Raw genomic sequence first — 24,524 nt, 5'->3', positions numbered from 1 at the left:
AGCACAGGGCATGTCAGAGGGGACCAGCCTCCAGGCACGGCTGCTTGACTGTAGGATCCTGTGGAGGCCAGTAGGCAGGTGAGAGCCTTAGAAACCGGGGACAAGCTGTGTGACCAGTCAGCTTGATGAAGGAAAGGAGGGGAGGGTTCAGAAGGGATCTGGCATCACCATCCTTAAATTCACAGTCTTTCATTAATATGGGACCACAGGTTTTTGTTCTGTGTTGTCCTCTGCAAATTGTGTAGCTGGTCCTGATGCTCCCTGGAAAATAGCAACCGGAACTGCTGTGAGCTCATTCGCCACCTCCCACTGTGTTCTAGTGGATCAGAGAAAGACTTTAGTGCTGTCCAGAGCAGGCGAGTGGGAAAGGAAATGAGCACTAGACCATCGTAATGAGCATGCAGGCAGAGCGCTGAGGAGGGTGTAGGGCTCCTATAAGGTCCTCAGAGTCGGAGATGAGGAGCACAGAGGCTGTGCAGGAGAGCAGGGTGTCACGGACGGTTTCGTTCGGGCAGCAGGAGCTCTATGAAGGGTGGTGCTGGCTGTACTGTGCTGAGTGTATGTACTGCCGCAGAACCAAGCACTTAAAAAACAGTGAATGTTATTTTACATGGACAGATACATACATACATATATATAGCCACACTTCTGAAATTACACACACAAAAAAACCTTTGAGAAGAAATTAATCATTCAAATTATCGTCACCAAAGTATGTATCAACTCTAAAGGAAAAATATTGATTTTTACAGTTAGAAAGCCGACAGACACCATGTTAACCAAGGATGGATATTAATGTAACCACTAATGCTACAGGTGTTTCTGTTGCCCTCATGCATTCTTACCCAAATGTGTAATCTCCGTCTAATTACGACAAGATATCAGATAGACCCAAGTTGAGTGCTGTTCTTTAAAATATATATATATACTTTTCCAAAGTGCCCACATCATGAGTGAGAAGACTAAAAATTGTCAGGAACTGTGGGTGATGGATGAGCAGCATGGAAGGCAGTGTGGGGTGCAGGATCAGTTGGAGCCCTGGGGGGAAAGGAAGGCGTCCGTGGCCCACAGCTGAATGGAGTCTGTCACTCCGCCAATAGTGCTGAGCCAAAGTGAAGTCCCTACTTTACTGCTACGATGATTGTGCAAGCTGTTGACACCAGGGACACTGGGACAAGGAGGTGTAGGATATGCAGTATTTAAACCATTTCTGTAGGGCTAAAATCATTCCCAAATAAAAAGTGTGTGGTTCGTTTGCTTTTTCAAAGGGACAAAATGCCATAAATAGAGTGACCGAGAGCCAGGACTGTGGAGGCAGGCGGGCCTGGGGTCTGGACCTTGGCCCTGCCACTCAGTAGCTGGACAATCTTGGAGAGTTCAGCTTATCTTCCCCAAGCCCGTTTTCTTGCTGGGAAAAAAAAAAAAAAGAAGAAGCCATTTCCTAGGATTGTCGCCTGGATAGAATGAGATGCTGCCCGAAGAATTTCCCACAATTCCTTAAGCTTAGAAAGCATTGGATAAGTAGCAGCTCATGGAAAAAAAAGAGAAAAAGGTTAAAAGAGAAATTTGGAGCTGGTCACGCCCCACTCCCCATTCAGCTTCCTTCAGCCTTTCTCGGGTGGACTTGAGCCAGCCACCCACTTAGACCTCAAGCCTTCTGCTGGGAAACCTTGGACCACCTCTGTGTGGATAAACTGAGTTTTTCTTTGTTTCTGCCAAGATGCTGCTGACAGCGAGTATCTCCAAGTGCTGGGAGTTTTGTTTTCTTCTTTTTAAAATTTCTCTCCCTCCACTAGTTTTCCAGTCATGAGCATCTCTTGTCAGAAACAAACAATTGGAGTGTGGGTGTGCCTGCCCATGGTCCTTTCCCATTCCTGGAAAGCCACCAAATGTTCTTTTAGCTGAGAACAAATCAAAGCAGCCAGTGAGGGTCCTTGTGTGTCAGGTAGAGCCGCTGCCCCATGAAAGACCCCGCCACTTCCTATGAAGGCCAGAGGAGCAGACCCTGGGGCTGCTCGCTCTCCCATGGGTCAGGATGCCTGCCTCGTCCGTCACCTGGCCCTGGAAGCTGCTGCCTCCTCCCCAAACCCAGCAGCCTCCTCTCCTCCGCCCTTTCCTCCTGAAGACTCCATTCTGAGATGCGGTTGGAGGGGAGGGTGGTCTGGTCACCAGCAGGAGGGGTGACAGAGACCCAGCAGTTGGTCACCCTTGTTGCACGCAGCTAAGCAAAGTGAGGCAGGTGTGGCAAGAGCGGAAGCTCACAGCGGGCCCAGCAGCCTACCGGCCGCATGCGAGATGCCGAGACAGTACCAAACATTGGGAAGATCTCCAACAAAACTTCAGAAGTTCCAACGGCACCAAACTGGGCATTCCCGGATGGCAGAACTGTCCCAGGATGATGGAACTGTCATGCTTGCTTTGGCTGGCATAGTTAGAGAGGGGATGAGAAATCTCTTCCAACCACTGACTCACTCCCTAAATGCTGCAGTGGCCAGAGCTGAGGTGGTCTGAATTGAAGCCAGGAGCTAGGATATTCATCTGGCTCTCCCACATGGGGCAGGAACCAAAGGACTTGGACCATTCTCTGCTGCTTTCTCAGGCATATTAGCAAGGGGCCAACTCAGAAGTGCGGCAGCCGGGATTCGCACCAACACCCGTATGAGATGCTATCATTGCAGGGAGCAGTTTTCCTTGCTGCACCACAGTGTCAGGCCCATGTGGTGGGGGTACAATTTAAGCAGGGGGTGACCTGCAGGGCCTGTATTGAAGAGCCCAGTCCCACCTGCTGCCTGAGACCTGAGCACTGGTTAACACTCCTTGGGGCTAACAGATCTGACTCCCATGGAAACACTCTTGTGCCATTTCCAAGGGGATTTGATTGTTGCCATTCTGCTCATGGCAGTGGTCCTGGTAGGCTGACTTCCCAGCCTAGGATGGAGGCCCTCTCACAGGGTGACTACCCGGCTCCCAAAGCCTTTGCCGCACTCCCGAGCCTGGCAGCCTTGAGTGCAGCTGACTGCAGCCTTCTCCCAGCTTACAGGCCAGAAGCACGGTTTGGATTAGGGTGAGTGGAGGAACAAGCAGCAACAATTAGGGCAGAAATAACGTCTTCCTCCTGCTCCCTTGTGAGCACCAGGGGGCGCTCCCGAGCCTGCTGCAGTCACAGCCGCAGAACAGAGGCTGCTCCTGGGTTCTCATCTGCCGTCTTCCTGGTTGCAGCACTGCAGTGTGCCTGGGAACTTGGTGATCTAAAACATGAGCTTGTTGTCGTTTGTTCCTTTTATCGTTTATGCTTGTTTATTGTTCATGCTCAGCCAGTAGGGACACAGAGAGCTAGAACCAGGGAGACCAAAGCAGAAAGCTGCATCTGACGAGTCTCTGCCCTGTGTGTAGCTACACAATGCATGCCACCTGTGCAACACACACACACCCTGTGGCTACTTCTTGGATTAAAATCCAGATTTTTGAGAAACTGCAGGCCCAGCCCTCCCTGAGCCCATCCTCTGATGGGGCAGTCATCAGGTGGAATGTGTAAAGCAGCAGCTCCATCTACGTCTTGGCAGGGACACCCCGATCTGCCACAGGAAACCCTGAGTCTCCCTCTACATGCCAGAGTTCCCTCAGCCTCTGAGCCTGAGTCTCAGAGAGGCGGAGCTCTGAGAGCAGCAGCGGGGCTGGTTTCCCCACCAGACTGCACTCCGGACTCCAGCCGATCCCAGCAGTCTGGCTGTGTTCTGTGGCCCCAGACACTCTGGCTCCATGTCCGGCTGTTGCAGCTGGCTCTTGGGCCATTCCATCTGGCCATATCAGATGAGCCATCCTTGATGATATTTTTGAAGCCTGTGCCCTTTTTTATTTTTTAATAATTATTTATTTTTACTTGAAAGCAGATTTACAGAGAGAAGGAGAAACACAGAGATCTTTCAGCCACTGGTTCACTCCCCAAGTGGCTGCAATGACCAGAGCTGAGCTGATTTGAAGCCCCTTCCAGGTCTCCTATGTGGGTGCAGGGTCCCAAGGCTTTGGGCCGTCCTCTTGTGCTTTCTCAAGCCGTAAGCAGGGAGCTGGATGGGAAGTGGAGCAGCCAGGGCACAAACTGACACTCGTATGGGATCCCAGCACTTGCCAGGAGAGGATTTAGCCAGTGAGCCATCATGCCGGCCCAGCCTTTGCCTTTCCAAGGTCTTTAACTGCCATAGCAGTTTTTAAAAAGCGAAGTATGATTTTGAAGGGAAGTGGGACTCAGAGAAGGACAGAGACCTTCCATCCAAATGGATCAACAGCCAGCAATAGGCCAAGACTTAAGCCAGGAACCCAAAATTCTCTGGGTCTCGCACATGGGTGGCAGGGGCCTAAGTGCCTGGGCCATCTTCTGTGTGCCCAGTACGTTAGCAGTGCAGCTCTTCTGTATTCCAGGGAACTATGTCATGGTGGGGGTAGGGGCCAAGAATGCTCAACCTTAACAAAGCAATGGTATCCCCTGCCTAGGTACTACAGCACACATGAACAATGGTTTCCCCCGCCTAGGTCCTGCAGCACACATGAGCAATGGTTTCCCCGCGTAGGCCCAGCAGCACGTGCTGCACAGGCGGTAGTTCCTGTCACTGCTTTCCACAGAGTGGAGATTCAGGCTCCAGTGATGCATGTCACCCCTCACTTGCACTCTCTGGCAGCACCAGGGGGCCAACTTTGTCCTTACCTGTGTGACTTTCTGCCCGCAGGATGTACTTGGCTGCTGGTCTCCTTCCAGGGGTGGCCATGCAGCCCCACCTTTCCCTAGCATGATCTGGCAGTTCCTTACTCTTCTCCACAGGAGGGGATGCTGCCCCAGGACGGCCAGTTCCCATCTAGGAGGTCAAGCAGTTATCAGAGAGGCTCTCTCCCGTGTGCAAGGAATCAGTAAGATGAAGTGTGCTCGTGCTTGGGTGCAAGGTTTGCATGTGGTCTTAGCAGCCCTGGGCTCTTTCTCTCTCTGGGCAGGAGCTAGAATGGCTGCTAGAGATTAACCGACTCACACACCGGCTGCTCTGTAAGCACATGACACTGGACAGCTTCGATGCCATGTTCCGGGAGGCCAATCACAACGTGTCAGCCCCCTACGGCCGCATCACCCTGCATGTCTTCTGGGAGCTGAACTTTGACTTCCTCCCCAACTACTGCTACAACGGCTCCACAAACCGGTAAGGGGGGTGGGGAGGTCCTTGTGCAGAGGAACTGGGGCTGGCTGGAGGTCAAGGGAGTGGCCATGTTCCTCTTCCACACCAGGCCCCAGAACACCCGTCAGGTCATTCCTGTGACAGGTATCTCTTGGGCCCCTCCTGAGGACAGGCTCTGTACTGGAGACAGGGGTGCCATGGGGAGCAGAAGGACTCCTGCCTGCCTCTCGGGTGCTGGGGGTGGCCAGAGGTGATGGACCAGTCATACAACAAGGACATCATCATCAATGCTGAGCAAAGAGATGAAGGAAGGCCCGCCGGGCCAAGAGAGAGGAGGCAGTCCCTCCTGCCCTAGTCCCAAAACGATGTGAATCTCATGGGCAGCTTCCTGCTGCAAAGGATGAAAAGGAACAAGTGTGAGCCAAAGGCAGCAGCTGGATATCCCTGGTCACGATTCTAAGGAACCAAGTGGTTAGTGAGAGCCAAGGTAGCAGTGAGTTGTGCTGCTATGAGATACACCTTGGGCGCAGATATAAATCATGCATTCATGAACTCTGGAAGAGTCTGGGGAAGCTGAGCGGTGCCATCCGCCTGTCCTCCATAGGACGTCCCAGTCTGAACACATGCGTGGGAGACAGGCACTCGTTTGCATAGCTCCCGATTGCCTGCCAGAGTGGGACTTGGCTCCATTGAGGAGCACGCAGCCCTGGGCTATGCAGTGACGAGGAGGTAGGACCCAAATCCCTCTATTCCCACAGAGGTTCATAGCTTGGTGGAAGAGGTGAGAAAATGGATGTGTGTGCACGTCCTCTCCTGTCACCCCCACCCCAAGCCTGGCTCCCAGCCATGATGGAATAGACGAGTCGATGGAAGGGGGTGGAAGGAATCCACACGGAGCGGGACAGGATTCCGGCTTCCAGCCCTGTGAGAACCAAGTGCTCTTGAGCAGGGCGTGTCAACCTCTGGGCCTACACATCACCTCTGGTTGCCAGCCTGCAGGTTGAGAGTGAGATTAACTCACATTTCTGAACAATAGAGGGAGAGAAAATCCAAAGAGGACGACTATGTGGCAGCAAGCAGAAATGATTTGAAATTTATCAGATGTTGCTGGAGTTCAGCCATGCTCGTGGGTTTCGTGTCGCCTGGGACTGTTTTTGTGCTACAACAGCGGAGTAGAGTACTTGCAGCCGACACCATCTGGCTTGCAAAGCTGGAAATATCTGTTGCTTTATAGCAAGAGTTTGTAGAACCTGGCTCTTGAGGAACCAAACTGACAGGGGAGGGACGGGGCCCTGGGGAAGACCATTTTGAGACTCAGCTGTCCCTCCCTTTGCTTGGTTCCTTGTCTCTTGTCATTCAGAGTAGGCACAGCCCCGGGCAGGCAAAAGAGACAGTAATTAAATGGAAGGATGTTGGGGAATTGATCACCTGGATAGGGACCCGCCTGAGACATGGCGAACCCCCTCCCCGTCAGGAAGGGGTCCCGTCTCCTGCACCAGGAGCAGTGGCGGCGGGACCCAGCTTACCCTTCCTCATGTCTTCTCTTCTGCCAGTTTTGTCCGGACTGCCATTCCTTTCACCCAAGAACCGCAACGAGACAAACCCGCCAACGTCCAGCCTTATTACCTCTATGGCTCCAAGGTAAGCAGTGCCGCCCCGTCCCATCTGCAGGAGGGTGAGTGAGCAAACAGCAGGGAAGTGTTCCTGGAATGAGCCCAGCCAGATGGCATGGAGAGACTGCAGTGAGATCCAGGCAGACAGAGCTTGCGAGTATATGCCTCTTTATTTGCTCACAACAAGCAGGGATGGGGGTGGACACAGACTAGGACCGGGACAGGATGCTGAAGTGGCGCCGTTGAGCATGCATTGTAACGAGCAAGAAAATGGGTCTATGGAGCCTCCCATGTGGGGTTCCCAGTGACTCGTGTTTCTCGGTTGATTTCTTGTGGTGTCATCTGATTCCTTGTGGTGTCGTCCTGTGGTTCTGGCGTGTTATGCTGTATGAGTTCAAGGGATTTGCGGACAGGGACAAGGTGGGGAAGCAGAGCTTTAGAAGAGATTCCAAGGTGGCTGGAGCTGGCATTGCAATAGACTTGCTTGTGTCTGTCTGCTGTCATTTACCTATGCATGTCCTAAAGCTAACTCTACCCTCCCTAAAACATCAGCCCTTCCCATTTGTTAAACGCACGCTTATTAGGCCAGGCATGGGGCTGGACTGCAGGTGCTGGAACCACACCGGGTTGGGAGGCAGTGCCGACATCTGCCTCCCGAGGTGGGAGCAGGAACGTGATGATGAGGGTGTCCCACCTGGGCCCCAGGGTGTGGAGGAGAATCATATCTCCCTGTGGGCTCTGTATGGGGAGGAAAGAATGCCGCTGAAAGGGTAAAACGTGTCAAACACCAAAAAGCAAGACCAACATTTTCCTTTATGATAATATAAACATAGCCACTTCAGGCACAATTTAAAAAGGGGAAGTGACTCGACACAACAGTGACAAAGTGCACTTGATTTCCAAGTGAAGTTCACCAGTGCGTGCTGCTGCCACGGGGGCCAAAGGGGGCACTTGGCAGGATTTTAGGGTGCTGTTGGGAGGGTTTCAAGGTCTCCTGCAGAGCAGCCAGGCTGCTCAGGACAGCTCCTCCACTCAAGAGAGGCTCAGGTGATGGGCACAGCAAGCACCCCTCTTGTTCATTCTTTCAAGCCTGATGAGAAATTAAGGACAAAAATTTACACACTTCGTTAATACCTCCGCACCACTGGGTCAGACCCCTTTTTATCAAAGATAAAAGATCAAAGGGCCTTAAGCTCAGAGGCAAGACAGCTAAGTCACACTTAATGTTTGTTTTATTTTTGCCACATTCATCTTCATGTCTCCACCAATTTATGGCAGGAAGGTGCTGGTGGTTTCCATTTATGTAAGAAGACGAAATTTTCAACAAAGTTTAAGTCTTACAAATGAGTCAGTTCAACAAAGAGCATCAATTATTAATGGTAGTTAAGGTCATTCATGGTTCAAGAAAAATGCAGACGGAGTAAAAGGTAGTGTGAGATTGCCTGGAAATTAGGAAATACTCTGGAACAAGTTTTGTGCTTTCCTGGCAGAGGTTGCCAACCATGGACTTTAGCCAGCTAACTGACAGCATAGGTCCAGTCGCCCGCAGGTCACGCCACGTGCTGGCTCTTAGACCTGTCATGCAGATTTTTGTTTTCTACTCTCTGATACATCCATGTTTATTTCAATGGGAAGAGGATGTGTTAGGTTGCTAATGGGGCCCCCCACATAGATACTACTGCAGAAACGCTTGTCTGAGCTTTGGCACACAGGGGTGGAATATGCGTCCTCTGGCTTGGGTAACTTTGCCTTCAGCCTTCCTCTGAACTAGGGGATCCACGAGGCACTAACACGAGAGGATAGACACGGGAGTACGGACACGTTTTTTTCACAAAAGCCCTGCCGTGTGGCTTGGGGCGAGCCCTCCTGCATCTCACTCCGCACAGCGGGGCAGCACTGCAGGTCGATTGGCACCCTCCTCCGGGAAGGCTCCCGCCTCCTCAGGGCCATCTTGATGAGCATCAGCTTCTGGCTCAGCTGCAGCACCAGAGTTCTTGCGGGGCAGCTCCACCAGGGGAAGTCCCTGAAGGTCATCCTCCCCCTGACCCAGAGCTGGGGCTTCTTCCGGCCATCTCACCAACCCATTGGCTTCCTCCATGTGGCCAGCTCTGTAAGACCATCGAGGCTCATGGCAGCGGATACACCAGAACTGGAGGCAGATGAAGGCCAAGACGGCGGTGAAGCAAGCAAGCAGAATGGCCATCAGCACCCAGAGAGAGATTTGAGGGTCCAGCAGGGTACTACCAGGGGCCAGTGGACTCTTATCCAGGGTGTGGAACATGGTGCAGTAGTGCCTGTAAGGGAAGGCGGCCTTCTTACAGGTGATGCACAGGAAGTAGAGCGTGGAGGGCGCGAGGTGTTCCAGTACCACCGAGCTGATGGTTCGAGGCACCTTCTCCTCGTGATGGAAGCTGTAGCGAAGATAGCCAGAGAAGATGCTGTTCCAGTTGGGCCTGTACATAACATGGTAATAGTCCTCCAGGCAGGGCTCCGAGGACGACCAGGAGATGATGGCTCCTGTATAGGAAACGTTCCCAACCTCGATGTTCATCCCGATTCTGGAACCAGAATCACAGCCAAGCGTCACCTCCCCGAGTGGATGTATGACAATCAGACCTACCGCTTTTCGAGACTCTTAAGAGAATCCCAATCTTACAGACAAACACACACAGGCAACAAATGACATGAGTTTGCTAAGTGTAGCAAGGAAGTCTTAGGTCCAAGCTGAGGGCCTACTGGCTTCCTAAAGACATACCCATAGAAGCCCGGCGGCTCCCACCTGGCTCAGAGCCTTGAGATAGAACACTGTCCTCCCTAAACTCAGTAAGACCTCAGAGATCCCCCCTTTAGCCCACATAGGTCTGTCGCCTACTCTCAGACAATTGCTTCACCTGTAATTGCCCTTGCTGACCAAGTGCTTCTGCTCCAAGTACTGTGAGCTCAGTTCTAGAACATTCCCCTCGCTGCCTTTTCTTAACGCACCTAGCTTTACTGTGCAGAGTAGAGCTTTGCCCCATTATTCACTGTTAGCTGATTCTGGCCTCCCCCCACCCCAGAAGCTCTCCCTGCGTTATTTTGTTTCCAAAGGACATTAGTTCCATAAGTCAAAGTAATCAGCTCCTAGGACCGGCATAACTGCTTTTACTCCTGGTTCTGTGAACATCAAGAACAATGAGAACCACCCCGGGGACCCAGTGGTGGCTGCATCACAGATCTTGCTGCAAACACTGCAACACGTTTCTCTCATTCTCCTCGCATCCTTCCTTGCCATTTTACAGATGAGCAAACCAAGGTTAAACACAAGGCCATTTAACCACTATACACACATTCAAACTCCAGGTTGCTGGGCGTAGTAACCCAGTATGAAGTGCACAGGGTAAGCTCTAGTTGTGTGTGTGTTTTTCCACACCATCGAATGCACCCCCTCCACATTGTCAGCCTTCCCACTTTGCTAAGAGAGTGCCAGCTTCAAGTTTCATAGTTTCTCTTTCATTGGGAGAGATACAGTTCTGCATTGAATCTTTCCTGATCAGAAATCCAGGGATGGCTGTACCCCCTCAGTGTGTGTTGACAAACATGGAACACAGAAGCTTTCGTTATATCACAGTGACATAGCAAAGCAGTTGATCAGATTTTAACCCTAACCGGGTGGTAAGCCTCACGGATTCCTAGTCTGGCCTGCCTGTGTGTCAGCTGTGTCTGCCTAGATCCCATCCGTGGGCCCATTTCCTGGGAGAGGGGAGCTCAGGAAACCCTACTACACCTTGTAGCTTTCCGATGCTTGTTTCCCTTCTCTCAGAATGACCGTGAGTTAAAATGCTCCGGAAAGGGAAGGGCTCCTTCTCGCTTAGCTGGACATTTCCTCCCAGAAAATGGAGAATGAAGGAGGAGAGAGAGGGGCACCCAAGCTGCAGAGGAGACACTGCAAAGGAGATGGAGTGTTTACACTCCAGGATCCCTGCTTATCCCGACCAACACGTTCTGACCGCAATGTAAGTGCTTTATCCATTACTGCTGATGCACTGGCGGCCACCTCTGTAAGCCCTTCCAGCAGGAGTAATCAGAAGTCCATTTCTTGTGGCGCACCAGCCTCTTCTTCCATTTGCCTCATAGCGGCTGCTGGCTGGCCTTGCAGGCTCAATTCCCTGCAGCAGACATTTTTAAGAGCTTCCTGTCGCAATGCCAGCAGCATCCTCAGCCTGGCAGACCAAATCCAACACCGTTAGTTATTCTTCTTCCTCTGCTTCTGTGTCGAGCCACCCTCCCCCAGTTCTCAGCTAATCATTTATCGTCACTTGGCCCTTCCCTCAACAGAGCATAAAAAGGAAAAACTGTTTTGCATTTTCATTTCCGAGAAGAGCCTTTGGTGTCTTACCTGGTGCTGGCGGTGTATCTGGTGAGAGCTGTGCCCGCCGAGGTGGGGTGGACCCTGGCTGAGAGGATGGTCCCTTCTCCCTCCTCCACTCCGAGTTCTCCTGGATGTCTCTCTCACCGCTGAGTAATCCCACTGTCGCCCCCAGTGCTCACGTTGTTCATCTCTTCAGATCAGCATCATTCACCATGGCAACCAGCAGGCATCTGTACGCACGGTGCTTTTTGTGACTGGTCTGGGAAGGAGGTTTCGCCCATGAGAGGAGCTCTTCATTCCTTTGGGAAACAAACAAACAAGCAAACAAACAAAAACAAAACAAAACAAAAAAACCTTCCCTGTACCCGGATCTCCAATGTGATATTAATTTCCCTAGGTTCCTACATTTTATAAGTAACAGATCCTCGTTTACTTGCCCCATTTGAATCCTATTGTGGATTATGGTTTCAGAGACAAGGAAGCCCTTCTTTATTTCCCAGAACTAAAACAAAAATTCGTTCTATTCCCTTCCCAGCCCACAAACACCCTTCCCCACTTCCTGCCCTACCTCTCTATCTTGTTCATCATTTATTCCTGTTTGCTGTGACCTGGTTATATGGCACTAGACATGACCCTTTTATTATCTGCAGCCCAGTTCTGTCACTTGCAAGGCTCAGGTCCAGGCTGGGTCCGGAGAGTGGATGGAAGCCATCAGCACTCTCGCTGGCCAGTCATGATCCTGCGTCAAGCTTGCTAAATCATCGTTCATTCCACCTGATGAGGGTGGGTGGAGTGCTTCTCAAATATGCAGCCACTCAGAGCCTCAGAATGAGACCCTATTGAGAATTGGAGCCTTTGTATTTGTAATTAGTTAAGGATCTCGAGCTGAAATCTCCCTGAGTTTAGAACCATCCCTAACTAGAATGACGAGGGTCCGTGTACGAGACAGAACAGGTTTGTGCAGAGTGACACACAAAGGGAAGGAGCCAGGGGAAGGAGCCAGAGATGAGAGGGATGCTGCCAGCAGCCCGGGGACACCAGGAGTGGCCAGAGCTGGGAGAAGCAAGGCAGCATCTGCCCTGGAGCCTTAGGTGGGAGCGTGACCATGTCACCACCTTGTCTTCCAGCCTCTTGTCTCCAGAGCAGTTTCTGCCTTAGCAAGCTGCCAGGGTTGTGCCCGGTCCAGCGTTCTAGCATCTCCCTCCAAGTGGGCCTCTCAGCCTGGGAGGAACATGCTGTCCCTTTCAATGGAAGAGACCATGGGGCATGTCTGAAATAGACCATGGCCGTCACGCAGATACACGGCAGGACGGAAGGAGTGTGCGCAGAGTGTGGCCTTGAAAAGGCAGCTTTAGTCTACTTGGCTTTCTGTCCTTGTGATTCACCTGGACAGCAGTCAAAGCGTCAGGAAGAGCTGCCTGCAGAAGCAGGCCCCGTCCCCTGGTCAAGGGCTCGGGGAGGCGGCTGTGTCTGCAGACCAGGCAGGTACTCTGTTGCTGTTGGAAGCTTTCAGCCTTCCCAGGAGCCTGGCTCTTGTCTGCCACATTGTGCCGGCCGTGTCTCCTGCCAAAGACTAATGGGGACTCCCCTGTGGTGCAGAGCACATCCCCTTTACAGAAAGGACCGTGCCATGGTTCGCAGGTGTCCTCTGAAGAGGTTATTTTAAGAGGAAATAAAAATACCAGGACTAGGGAGCCTGCAGAGGGACAAGGGAGACTGAAGCCCTCTACCACAGCAAGCGCGAGCTTATTTTTAACGCTCCTGGATGATGTTTTTAGCTGTGAGCTTTTGATCTGCAGAAGATGCTCAGCAAAGGCGAGCTCTAGATCCTCGTGTCTCTCAGTCCCGAGAGAAGACTGCTCTCCCCAAGCGGCTGGATTACTCTTGGGCAGAATCAGGAGTGGGAACTGAGGCCTTGGCTCAGCATGCCGGGGCTTGTGCTACCCCGCTGGGCTGTCAGGGTTTGTCAGCAGTGGCCTTTATGAGAGGAACAAGCTAATGTGAGACCCCTGTCCCTGGGGTGGTACCCTAACTAAGCTTGCTGCTTCTGCAGCATCAGAAACAACCTTCCTTCCGTACGTCCAGGTACTTGTGTGTGGCCTAAGTGGGAAAGGATGACCAGCAAGAGAGCCAGGAGCTGAAATTAGCTTCCCTTGAGAGGCAGCCTCAAGACAGCAGAGGACAGCAGGTTCTCGAATGATGTAGACAGGCCGAGAGCTGAGAGGCCTCACAGGGAACATCCAGCCACCTGAATGTAGCCACAGAGCAGGGAGGGACACGGTCAGCTCCTTTGGAATATCAGTTCAGCACGTATTTGCTCCGCTCACTTGCTGGGGAGCTCTGTCACTTAGGGACAATGTGAGAAGTCAAAGCAAAAACTTGAACGATGATCCAGTGGTCAATATGTGCATCAAAACTTTAAAAATACATATTCTAGACAGTCAAGTCTACAGAGTATCATAAAACTTCTTCCAAATGATACAGACTGTGGCATAACTCATGCATTAAATGAGTCCTTTCCTGATGGTTCTTTGGTGTCGTTGCTGTGATCTTTGGTGTAGCATGATTGTCATTGTCTATGTGATGTTCCTGCCTGAGCGATGACTGGATCTCAGGGAAATTCCTCGTGTGCTTGCTACACCTGCCCCTGTGAAACTGCAGTCGTTAGGCCCCAGGAGCTGGGACTCACTCAGCCCCACACAAATGCCTGAATGCCAGTGCCTGCAAGCTAGACTGAGCAAAGTGTCTCCCTTGGCCCCGTGACACCACCACCAGCTGTTCCACCTGCTTCACAGCCACCACGCACCCTGTGTCTGTGTGGTTCTACTCCCAGCCACCACACACCATGGGTTCACCAGTCCAGGAGGCTGCTGCTCCTCTGCTAGCAGTACCTAGGGCAGAACCCGTCTAGGTTCTACCTCTTTTGGTCCTCAAAGAGGTCAGATCTGAATCTGAACCTACAAATAGGGCTCTCTTTGAAGAAGTCCTTTGCAGGTCTGATTAAGCGAGTGATCTTAATGTGGGAAGATGATCAGGAGGGGCCTGGCATGGCATCCCAAGTGTCTTGTAGGAGAAGCAGAAGTCAGCACTTGATAAGACAGAGTGAGACTTGGAGCAGTGTGCTGACAAGCTGGGTAGTGCTGGCAGCCAGCAGAGGCTGAAAGAATCCAGAAATGGGTTCTGTCCAGAAGCCTTTGCAGAGAGGATGGCCCTGCCAACTCCCTGATGGTTTGGCCTTGATGACTTCCAGACATGTGAGAGAATAGGTCTCTGTGGTGTGCGTTCACGAGCCCTGCGACAGCTGCCTCGGGTACTACCCGGGCAGTTAGAAAGGATTACTATGTGAGAATATCAGCAGAGAAGCATTTCCTGCACTGGTACCCCTGCTGGAGAGCGATGATGACAGTGGCTTCCTCCGAAATGTTAGCATCTCTAAACGCCCTTGTGGGGATGCGGCATGTCTGCGTCAGGAGGCTGGGTGCTGTTCCTTTGCCTCCTCCAAAGCGCTTGTTCCGTGGCTTTAAAAGAAAGGAGCCTCACTCCTTGAGATCACAAGGTGACCCCTTTACCCTTTGAGCTGGGAAGGCCAACAAAGACCCCAACTGTTGGAGACGCTTCCTTGTAGCTCAGCAGACATCCAGAAGGGACAGACACATCACCCACAGCCTCACCAAGCTGTGAACAATCGTGCCCATGACCTTTCTGACAAGCAGTATTGCTATTGTAAGGGTTCACCTCCCCCGTTCCCTGACCTGCAGAGGAATTGCTAGGCCTGCAGCTCTTTGACCTGAGTTAGAGAGCTGTGTTTGTGTTTGTGAGCTGGTGGAATTCATGAGAGAAAATGTAACAAAAAAAAAACAGGAAATTAGGAACAGTTTTAATTCCTCTAGGGATCTCTGAAAACAGCTATTATGATTCCAGAGAGTGGGGATGCAAATTGCTTACAAATTTGGTTGGCTAGAAGAATTAGGCAGCGTGTGAGGTGGTTGGTCACATTTCCCATCTGGTGTGAGAGAGAAGGCCAAATGAGTAGAAGTCCATATATAATACTAAAAACTCTGAAGGTGATTGTTATAGTAAATGATTTTGCCACAATTTTTCTTAGCTATTTTCCAAATATTACTCTCTACCGGATCAAACGCACTGTATTTTTTTTTTCTTGCCCTTAAATATTGTTCTGCTTTCTTTAAAAAAAATGCAGATCAGGGTCAGCTTGAGGTCTCCTGAAGTTACCTATGTGGTGCAGTGTGGTTTTAAATGTGCTACAGTCAATAGATGGGAGGCGTGCTTAGTTCCTGTTCAGCGCTGCCTGCCACTTGCATCAGTGGGCAGAGCTGGTTAGGGGTGCGAGATTTGTGGCAAGTGTCCAGTGTCTCAAGTCATGTTGCCTTCCTGTTTTTCTTTGCCAAACCTCAGAAAATGCCCAGGCTTCCCTATTCCCACATTTTCTCAATAGGGCCCAGCCTCCTATTGAGCCAGCAGGTCAGATGGGTGCCCTCCGGGGGTGTGTGTGCATGTCCTTTTCAGCATGCGTGTGTTTCCCTTTGCATGTGTGTGCCGCATCATGGAGGGCGAGCAGGGGTGGGTGGGGAGGAACTGGTTTAGTGAAGAGTTTGAATTCTGCCTATTTCATGTCCATCCTGCCTGTGGGAAATGTAGCATGGGCCAGCAACTAAGGCCTAAGCTTCCAGGCCAGACTGGAGGCTGGGACTGACCAGCCGTGTCAGCCAGGGGGAGGCCTCTGGGGTCTACTAGATGGGTCTCTGTAGTGAATTTTTTTTTTTTACAATTTGTGTGTGGCAAAAACAATTCCAAAATGATTCTGCTGTGCCTAAGCTGGGAAGGCCTGCTGAATGGTTTGTGTGTCTGACCATATGTTTGTAAGCATCTGTGCTTACCAGGAGCTTTTAGGGAAGCTTGGTTCTAACATCCCCTCTGGGGAGGGCCAAGTTGAGGGAGCTGGTGAGAAGGGTGAGCACCCGGGAAGATGCCTGAGCGCTCAGGCCGCCAGAGGGAGCACTGGAGCACCCTTGACCTGTCCTCCGGTGCTGGGCAGGGGGCTCCCTGTTGCTCACCCACACTTGGGCGTTTGCAGTGGAGTCGACCCAGCGCAGTTTGTCAGGGGAAGCTCACATCTGTGTTTTTGTTGTGTGTGTGTGTGCGTGTGTTGTTTTGGATTGGTTTTGTTTTTTTGTATTGAGCATAATCTGCATATTTGGGTGCATTTCATCAGCTTTCCCCAGCTCTGACCTCAGTCTTGCTCCTTGAAGGGATACTTGCTGTGTTGTCTAAGATTTTCCCTGCAAATCACACTCCCCTACCCGCATTTAAGAATTGCAGTTGTAGCCAAAGCTGGAGTGGGGGACACTTGACCAGGAAGCTGTGCTTTTCTGTCTTTCTAGACCAACTCAGGAGACATAATATGGCTATGGCTATAATCTAGAATTTCACTGTGCTAGGCACCATTCTGACCACTTTACAGATCTATTTTAAACCTGCAGAGAGCCTGTTGCACCTGGTATTGTTACATCATAGAAAACAAGGCTTAGAGAGCTGATTATTCACCTAGGAGCACTGAACTAGTAAATGTATGGACTTGGAATTTGGAATTAGGTGTGCTTACCCATAGCCCATCCTCCAGATTGAGATAAAGCAAGAGAATGAGAGAGAGGGAGAAAAAAATATATATATGTATATGTAAGTAGTTTGTTGATCTCAGTCCTTCCCTTAGAGGTAGCTATTTAAAAGCTCCCTGCTACTCAAAAAAAAATTTTTTCCCAGAGGATTTTTGAAAAGCGGACAAAGGAGGGAGTGGTGCGAGCTCTCCTGGGTTCTGAGGGTCCTAGCGTCCTCAGTGTGGGTGGGGGTGAGAAGGCTGTTAGGCTAGCAGATGCACCAGACGCATCCATGGCAACGAGCCCCTCGGGTCGTCACCCGCATCTGTGCAGGCTTCAGGTGCCAGCCTTTCCAGCAGGAATGCTTTCAGCAAAGCACGCTTCTGCCTTTACATCTTCCCTTTATTTTTTGTATTTTTGAATTTTTAAGAGATTTTTAATTTTTATTGGAAAGGCAGATTTTTACAGAGAGAAGTAGAGACAAAGATCTTCTACCCACTGGTTCACTTCCCAGATGGACTTCACTGTTGGAGCTGGGCCGATCTGAAGCCAGGTTCCAGGAGCTTATTTTGAATCTCCTATGTGGGTGCAGGGGCCCAAGGCTTTGGGCCATCCTCTACTGCTTTTCCACGCCATAAGCATGCAGCTTGGATGGGAAGTGAAGCAGCTGGGGCATGCACTGGCACCTATACCGGATCCTGGCGGTTGCAAGGAAAGGATTTAGCCAGGCTGATTTCTTCCAGATCTAAAGGTTGCCAACAGCTCCAGTGTCTGGGGAGTGGATATTTCTTGGTCTACAGCCATTTTCCAACTAAGTCCTCATGTAGCAGTGAGGCCCTAAGCCCTAATCACTTTGAGGAGGACCCCACCCTTGCACCCTAACTATCTGCTAACATCTTCCCACTCTGGAGTAGGATTTCAATGTCGGAATTAAAGTCACAAACTTTTGTGCACACAGACCGTAAGTGTGTATACAGCTGCATGATGGTTTGTCTATTTGGTGTTTGCTGGATGCTCCTCGGCCCTGGGGAAGGAAACAGAATACAGCCCGGGCCTTCAGGAACTACACTAGAACTAAGATTGCTCCTATAGGAGAAAGTAGCTCCTATCAGCATGTATCCTATTTGTCTCAACTCAACCTAGTCCTGATCCCTCATCCACAGGCAGTAGAATAAATTTACTGCCCACACTTACATGATACGAACCCATGTGATTACTACATGGGGTACATGGAGCTCAGCCGTTCACAGATGCGCAGGGTTTGCTGAATGCCAGTGTCAGTGAACATCCCACTTTGGAGTCAGGTCTGTTTCCCTACCTGCAGAGACCCACTCTGGCCCCGAGATGTAGAAACTGCACACAGGTTGTCCCTCTCCATGGCTGTGGCGGAGTCGGCCAGGCTAACTCCTCGGGGTTGGGTACAGAAGGCTGCTCGGGCTCACACTGCAAGCCGCCTGATGCAGAGGTGCGAGTTTACCCAGTGACCTGCTATCCAACCTGGAGAATGCGTGGGTGTCTGATGTGTCACTCACTCATTCGTGGGAACTCTAATCAGATTTTTTGTGTCTCATCATTTTTAGAAGGTATGATAATTATGAAGCATGTGAATTTTAGAATAATTCATGCATAGTAAAATGAACGAAACTCAAAACTTAGATTAAATATAGTTTAATTCTCCCATAAGAGCTACAAAGGGAGTTGGAAATCTCTCATTTCTCCAAGGCATCATTATAGTTCTTATTTAATTTGTATAAAATTTCTAATTAGCCAATTGGTAATTTTAGGGATAGACTATCACAAGTGGTTTTCTCATATTTTTATGTTTATGTACAACATGTTTTACAATTCCAGATAGAAACACTTTACTTAGCGTTCAGTTTTGAAATGAAGCTTTATTGAGAGTTGAGTATGGTTTATGACAGAATGCAGCTTGCAGAGTTCACGGTTACAGGAGAGGTTAAGAGCATGGACTTGGGAACTGGCCATTCCTGGTTCATTGGCGTTCAGGTGTCTGTCACCTGTGTGACCTTGAGCAAGTTGTTCACCAGCCTGAGCCTCCACTGTGCCATGTGCAAAACAGTAGAAAGGGTGTGGCCCATCACCTGGGTGTGTTGTGAGCCTTGAACGATAACGCATGCAGAGGTCTGAGGTGCTCCTCAGGGTGCTGGCATTTTAGAAGCAGCAGTGGTCGGCAGTACCTTCTGTGCCAACCAGTGAGACAACCTGGGGCCTCCTGTTCTGGCCCTGTGTGTTCTGAGATAGGGATTAGGCTGTCACTCCAGTTTATATAGGGTGTCTCATGGGGCCCAGAGGTCACGTAGAGTAGTCAAGACTTGGCCAGGGCTGAGCCCCCAGCAGCTGATCAGAACAGCTTGCATTGTCATTTCGTATGGACAACAGGTCCACAAGTTAGGAAACCACTCATGTCACCTGATCCTCGTGAGTGCATGGAATTAGGAAACTTCGCCTTCAAAAGCCCAAGAGACTTTCCCCTGTGTGGAGTTCGCTGATGCTGAGGACTGCAACCTGTCATGGGTGGAGTTACTAGTGAAAAACGGCAACCTTCTTAAGTCAGTGGTTGAGTTTTTCACATGGTGGTTCTAGCATTTTCTAGTATGAGACAAGCCTCTAGAGAAGGGACAGCAGCTGTTTTAATCCCTACTGTGGCTCAGTTTGAATAAACGTTCCCGCGAGGCGGCAGGGGCAGTTGTGGGTGGCAGAGTCCCTTCCAGGGCTATTTGCTTGGAAGTCCTCCCCGCTACTATGCCAGAAGCAGCCACTACTCCCTCCCTGAGCCTTACCCTGGCCTGTCACAGACCACCCCCTCTGCATGCAGACTCATTCGTGGGACCCCCATTGAGAGAGCACATGACGTCCCTTCTGTCAGAAGGACAGCTCCCAGCAGGTCTCTCAGCTGCTGAGTTGCCACCACCTCTGTCTTCCAGCCTCTCAACATTGCCTACAGCCACATCTATAGTTCCTACAGGAACTTCGTGGGACCCCCTCATTTCAAGACCATCTGCAGACTGCTGGGGTACCAGGGCATCGCGGTGGTCATGGAGGAACTGCTGAAGATCGTCAAGAGCTTGGTAAGCCAAGGCTGGCTTTCTGTAGGAGACGGTGGCTTTCGTGACCCATAACAGCACATCCCAGCTCTGTCTGGGAAAGTTGTCCAGGGTGTCCTTTCCTGTACCCCTTGGTGGTTGGTAGCCATCGTTCAGTTCCACTGCCGTGCCCACTTTTGACCGGTGGTGTTGCCTCCCCTTTCCTGACCCTGACTTGTTTTTGGTGACTGAACCCAGAAATTCTGATTTTGTCTTGCAAGGCCTGTTGCTGGGTCCTCGTTCTCGCAGCCTGTGCTGCATTACGGAATGTAAGGATACCCAGTTGGTGACACAGGCGCTGCCATGGTCCACCCCCTGCCTGGGTTCTGGCAGACATCCCTAATCAGTCTCTGCCCATCTGTCCCTTGGGAGTTCTTGCTAAATCACTACCACCAGAAGTATTCCACTACTTCAAGGAGACTGTCACTGTACCACCTTGCTGTTTCTGCAAGGTGGTTGAAGCAAAGGACAAAACATCTCAGTAAGACTTTCTTGGAAATTCAATATGACAGAGAGAGAAATAAACAAGGTAACGTGTGACCAGGATAGGAATAGCAAACAGGGTTCATCTACCAACTGCAGTTCTCTGGCAGCAGCTATGTGGGGTCATGGATCATAAAGGATTGTGGAGCTAAATCCAGATGTGAAAGGGAAAAGATGATCACAGATTAAGGATGTCTGCCAGGGATGCAGGAAGCATGAACGCGCCAGGCATTTTCCATGCTTAAATTACATCATGTGGCTCAATCCCCACGGGTCCCTGACCCTGTTTCTCTTTAGCTCTTGAATCTGAGTCACGTACAAGCATCCACACCCCCTCGCAAGGACCCCACACCTTGACCAATGCTCTTCTTGGAGGTTCTCCGTCCAAGAGAGCAACAAGAGCTACCTTTTCTGTCCTACACAGTGTCACTGTCCCTGAATAAGATCAGTGCGATAGTCCCCACAGCCTTCAGGTGAGAGCCCACCTCCTCCCGGAAGGCAGCAGGGCTCTACTCTCAGGTCGGGTGTACCAACCCCCAAGCAGGCGAGCGTCGCATGACACATGCTGTGCCGTGCCATGCCAGCAAATTCGCTCATCACAGCTCCTTTTCTGGCAGCTCCAAGGAACCATCCTCCAGTACGTGAAGACTCTGATCGAGGTGATGCCCAAGATATGCCGTCTGCCCCGGCACGAGTATGGCTCCCCAGGTAGGTGACGGCTGCTCCCCCAGGGCAGGGAGCAGGCACCGCTTGCCCTGGCTAGGTAGCCTTGAACCCTTGGCCGTTCCTCTGAGCAGGCCCATCTCTCATTGCCCGCTTCCTGCCAGGCCCACCTCCCAGGATTCGCAGCAGATGGGAGGTGGTGCCTTGCTGCACCGGAAGATGTATTTGCACGGGGCTGTGTTAAGTAAGCATGCCTGGGAGACCTTCTTCCATTTGGCTGAGCATTAGAGGTGCTGCCCCAGGGGACGGCGCCTAGTATCCCAAGGTTACTGAGCAAACGGGCATCTTTGCCACTCAGTATAGGGCCTGGCAGTCAGAAAAGATGTTGTTGTATTGTTTATTTTCTTTGGTGGTGGTTTTCCAAAGGCCCTGACGTCAGGTGCTAGGTAAGTGTGTTAGAAAAGGGATGGGGCAGAACGCTCTGTTCCTCGATGCCAAGTACCCATGCGAGAGCTGTGGGCCTCTGCGCTTGCTGTTTATGTTCTCTGAGCTACATGCGAAAACAGCATCATGGCACCTGGTCCGTAGTACTATATTAAATGAGATATTGCAGATCAATTGTAGATGGATGTAATTCAGACAAATTTTAGAGGGGCTGGGGAATTCAAGGGTGCTCTGCATGTTGCTCAATATGAGCGCAGAGCCAGTAGCCTCCTGTGCTTTAGTACCGGGCCCCTCTGAAGTAGGTTGCATGGTTTGGTTGGTGGGGGCCTGGTCCTGCTACCCATAAAACCTGCTGGGCAGTGTCCACTTCCACCTGACCAGCCTATTCCTCACAGGGATCCTGGAATTCTTCCACCATCAGCTGAAGGACATCATTGAGTATGCCGAGCTCAAAACAGATGTGTTCCAGAGCCTGAGGGAAGTGGGCAATGCCATTCTGTTCTGCCTCCTCATAGAGCAAGCACTGGTGAGTCCCGAGGCCAGAGGGTATTGAGTGTGGCAGCCCCTGGCCATGACCCCACTGGGAGGGGCATCAACCTTGGAGTCAGACAGCCTGGATTCCAATCCTGCCCCTCCGCCCCTTCACTAGATGTCCTTTGCCCTTAGTGCAGGCCTCTCATTTTCCATGCAGTTGGCTACCAGAGGTGGGGCGTGGTGCTGGGACATGTTGTGGTGGCCGGTCTATCACATCTCCTGTGCCCACCGGCACAGAAGTCCTGTGTTGACCCTGGCAGTGTGCCTTATGGGGGTTGAAAGCGGACTGTGAAACAGGGTGAGGGAGGACTTGCTAGAGCAGGTGGCCTGGAGCTGCTGTCCTTGACTGAGAGAAAGGACTGCCAAGCTGGACTGGGATGGGAGACAGTAATTTTAGTCTGGCTACTTTCAGTTTTTAACCAGTTCTGCGGAGTTATTGGTTGTGGGCAACCAGCCCAGAGGCAAAGCAATTGCAGCTTTTGTCCACAGGAGGGAGACAGGGACGCAGGTAGATGCCTCTGGAGCAGCACTGCAGGTGGTGACGCGTGAGTGAATCGGCAGTTAACAGTGATGGCATGTGGTCACATCAGGGAGGGAGGTGCTGGTGTCGAGCATGATGCTGTTGATGTCTGCAAGGAATAGCACAGCACCCTGTGTGAGCTGAGGGGGGACGGGCAGTGGAGGGCAAGTGGTCGGGGCCACTGCAGGAGGCTGGGGCAAGCACGGCAGAGACGGGGCTGACTTCTGCACAGCTCCTGAGGTGCTGGGAGTAAAATCAAGTGGACAGAGCATGAAGGACAAGGCCATATGCAGGCCAAGGTGCACCCTGTGGCAATAGGTCAGAGGAGGTAGACAGAAGGCAGTGACAAGAGGAAACTTTAATAGACTAGGACCCATTCTCCCCTCTCCAACTGTCTGCAAGCGCAGCAGCATTCATGTCTTAATTGCAGAACTAGGTCAAGCTACTGCCAGGCCCTCGTCTGCCGGGCAGCAGGAAGCTGGGCCAAGTTTGCTCATCCTTGGAGTGGAGTCTCTGTTGCTGCTGTAACGGGCTCTCGAGCCAGCAATTTGTTCCTCTGCAGCATGACTCCACAGGAATCCATTCAGACTCCAGGAGGCGGACAAGAGCTGAGGGCTGCGAGGAAAGAAACAATTTTCCTCAGACATCCCTGTCTACGTGGTCACCTGCAGATACTTCTAAGCAAGGCAGGACACTTGGGGTCAGTGATCATCAAGGCTGAGTCCCCAGCAGCGTGAGCGCTCCCACCCCTTCTATGCCCAAGTGAGAGCAGCAACTCACTTGGAGTCACACAGCATGGCAAAAGGCAAGTGTGGGTTTGCAGGACTGACCCCATTCCTTGGTGTCTGCACTGCGGGTGGGGAAACAGGGCTCAAACTCCACAAAGTCATAGTTCCACAGGTCAAAACAAAGCATGAACTCTTTAAAGGTCTTTGAACCAAGTATATAAAACAAAAGTCAAAGTAGTAGGCCTAATGGCCAACCAAGGGTTGTGTGAGTCGATCACCGCTCCTGCTGGAGACTCGGAGGTACTTGCCATGATGAGGGCTAACGTGACTTTGTGCCTCTCGATGTAGAAAATGATCAAAGCCACAATGGCTGGTGAACAGATCAAGTGATCGGATAAGACGGTAAGACGCGTCGTACCCGGCATGTAAAAAAGCAAGTGAGACCCAGAAAATAATATGCTTTTTATTTCTAGATTTTTTTCAGCACAATAACAGAGAATCATTTTTCCAGATGCCAGGGGGAGAAGGCAACCCACAAGCCTCACCTGGAATGTCCTAGTTTCGCATAAGGCAGACACGGGCATGTGTTACTGTTGACCTAAAAATTATAAAATAGAAGCTTTGTTATAGAAAAACCAGGAACAAAAAACATGTAATGGGGAGAGCTGGGAATCTTTGCCCCATTTCTCTTTCCTATTCTGTTGTCCTAATAGATTTGTAGAGCTTTTACTGTGGGTGTGTGTTAATGTGCTATCAACCCCTGCCTTCTGTGGCTTGAATTGCTAAAGCAGGTGAGTCACCTAATTCGTGAGTCGGGGGTATAGCAATGAAAAAGGCTGATCATTTGGACAGAGGTATGTTGTAAGCTCTTCTCTTCCTCAAAACTGAAGATGCAATATTATCCAAAGCCCCATAAGTATGTGGGTTTTAGGATAATTTTGTGTGTGAATACACCCATTGTAACCCAAGAAACAGTTGATCTCTATGTTCAGACACTAGTTTTTCTTGTCATTGGATGTGCCTGTTGTGCATGGCTCTTGTATTGCCCTATAGTATTCTTCAGTACAGGAGTATACTAATTGAAGCATGAATTTTCAACTGCTGCTATATTGTTAGCTCGTCTTGTTCATTTGTAGGCAATACACATGCATTACAGGTGCATATCACAAATATGTTCGTGGTATTACTCTAGCTTATCTCTGGAGCAATCACAGTGCTTATGGGTGAGTATTAATGTGTTTTCCTTTGTAGTTGGAGGTCTGTGCTGCCTCAGCCATCCGCACAGAGCCCCCTGCTGGTAAGCGGTAGCAGAAGGA

General features: G+C 50.8%; 2 protein-coding genes across 2 annotated transcripts in view; one reads left to right on the top strand and one right to left on the bottom strand.

The window, feature by feature from the left end:
• Nucleotides 1-24,524, top strand: part of CYFIP2 (cytoplasmic FMR1 interacting protein 2) — a 111,266-nt gene that overhangs the window by 68,587 nt on the left and 18,155 nt on the right. Inside the window, exons 23-27 of the mRNA XM_058677749.1 lie at nt 4,981-5,180; nt 6,710-6,797; nt 19,678-19,821; nt 20,937-21,027; nt 21,822-21,952. Coding sequence (XP_058533732.1) covers nt 4,981-5,180; nt 6,710-6,797; nt 19,678-19,821; nt 20,937-21,027; nt 21,822-21,952 — 654 coding nt within the window. The remainder of the gene's footprint in view (nt 1-4,980; nt 5,181-6,709; nt 6,798-19,677; nt 19,822-20,936; nt 21,028-21,821; nt 21,953-24,524) is intronic.
• Nucleotides 8,643-9,374, bottom strand: FNDC9 (fibronectin type III domain containing 9). Its single transcript, XM_012927622.2, has one exon. It carries the CDS (start codon nt 9,318-9,320, stop codon nt 8,643-8,645), a length of 678 nt encoding a protein of 225 aa, XP_012783076.1. The 5' UTR covers nt 9,321-9,374.

The sequence above is a fragment of the Ochotona princeps genome, chromosome 19, assembly GCF_030435755.1.
Source record: "Ochotona princeps isolate mOchPri1 chromosome 19, mOchPri1.hap1, whole genome shotgun sequence".
In the NCBI taxonomy this organism is placed as follows: Eukaryota; Metazoa; Chordata; class Mammalia; order Lagomorpha; family Ochotonidae; genus Ochotona; species Ochotona princeps.
Note: the sequence above shows the minus strand (reverse complement) of the source record. Positions and strands in the feature narration are given on the sequence as shown.

Bases quoted from the DNA above. Each gene is read 5' to 3' on its own strand.
- FNDC9 (XM_012927622.2), bottom strand. From the start codon at position 9,320: ATGAACATCGAGGTTGGGAACGTTTCCTATACAGGAGCCATCATCTCC.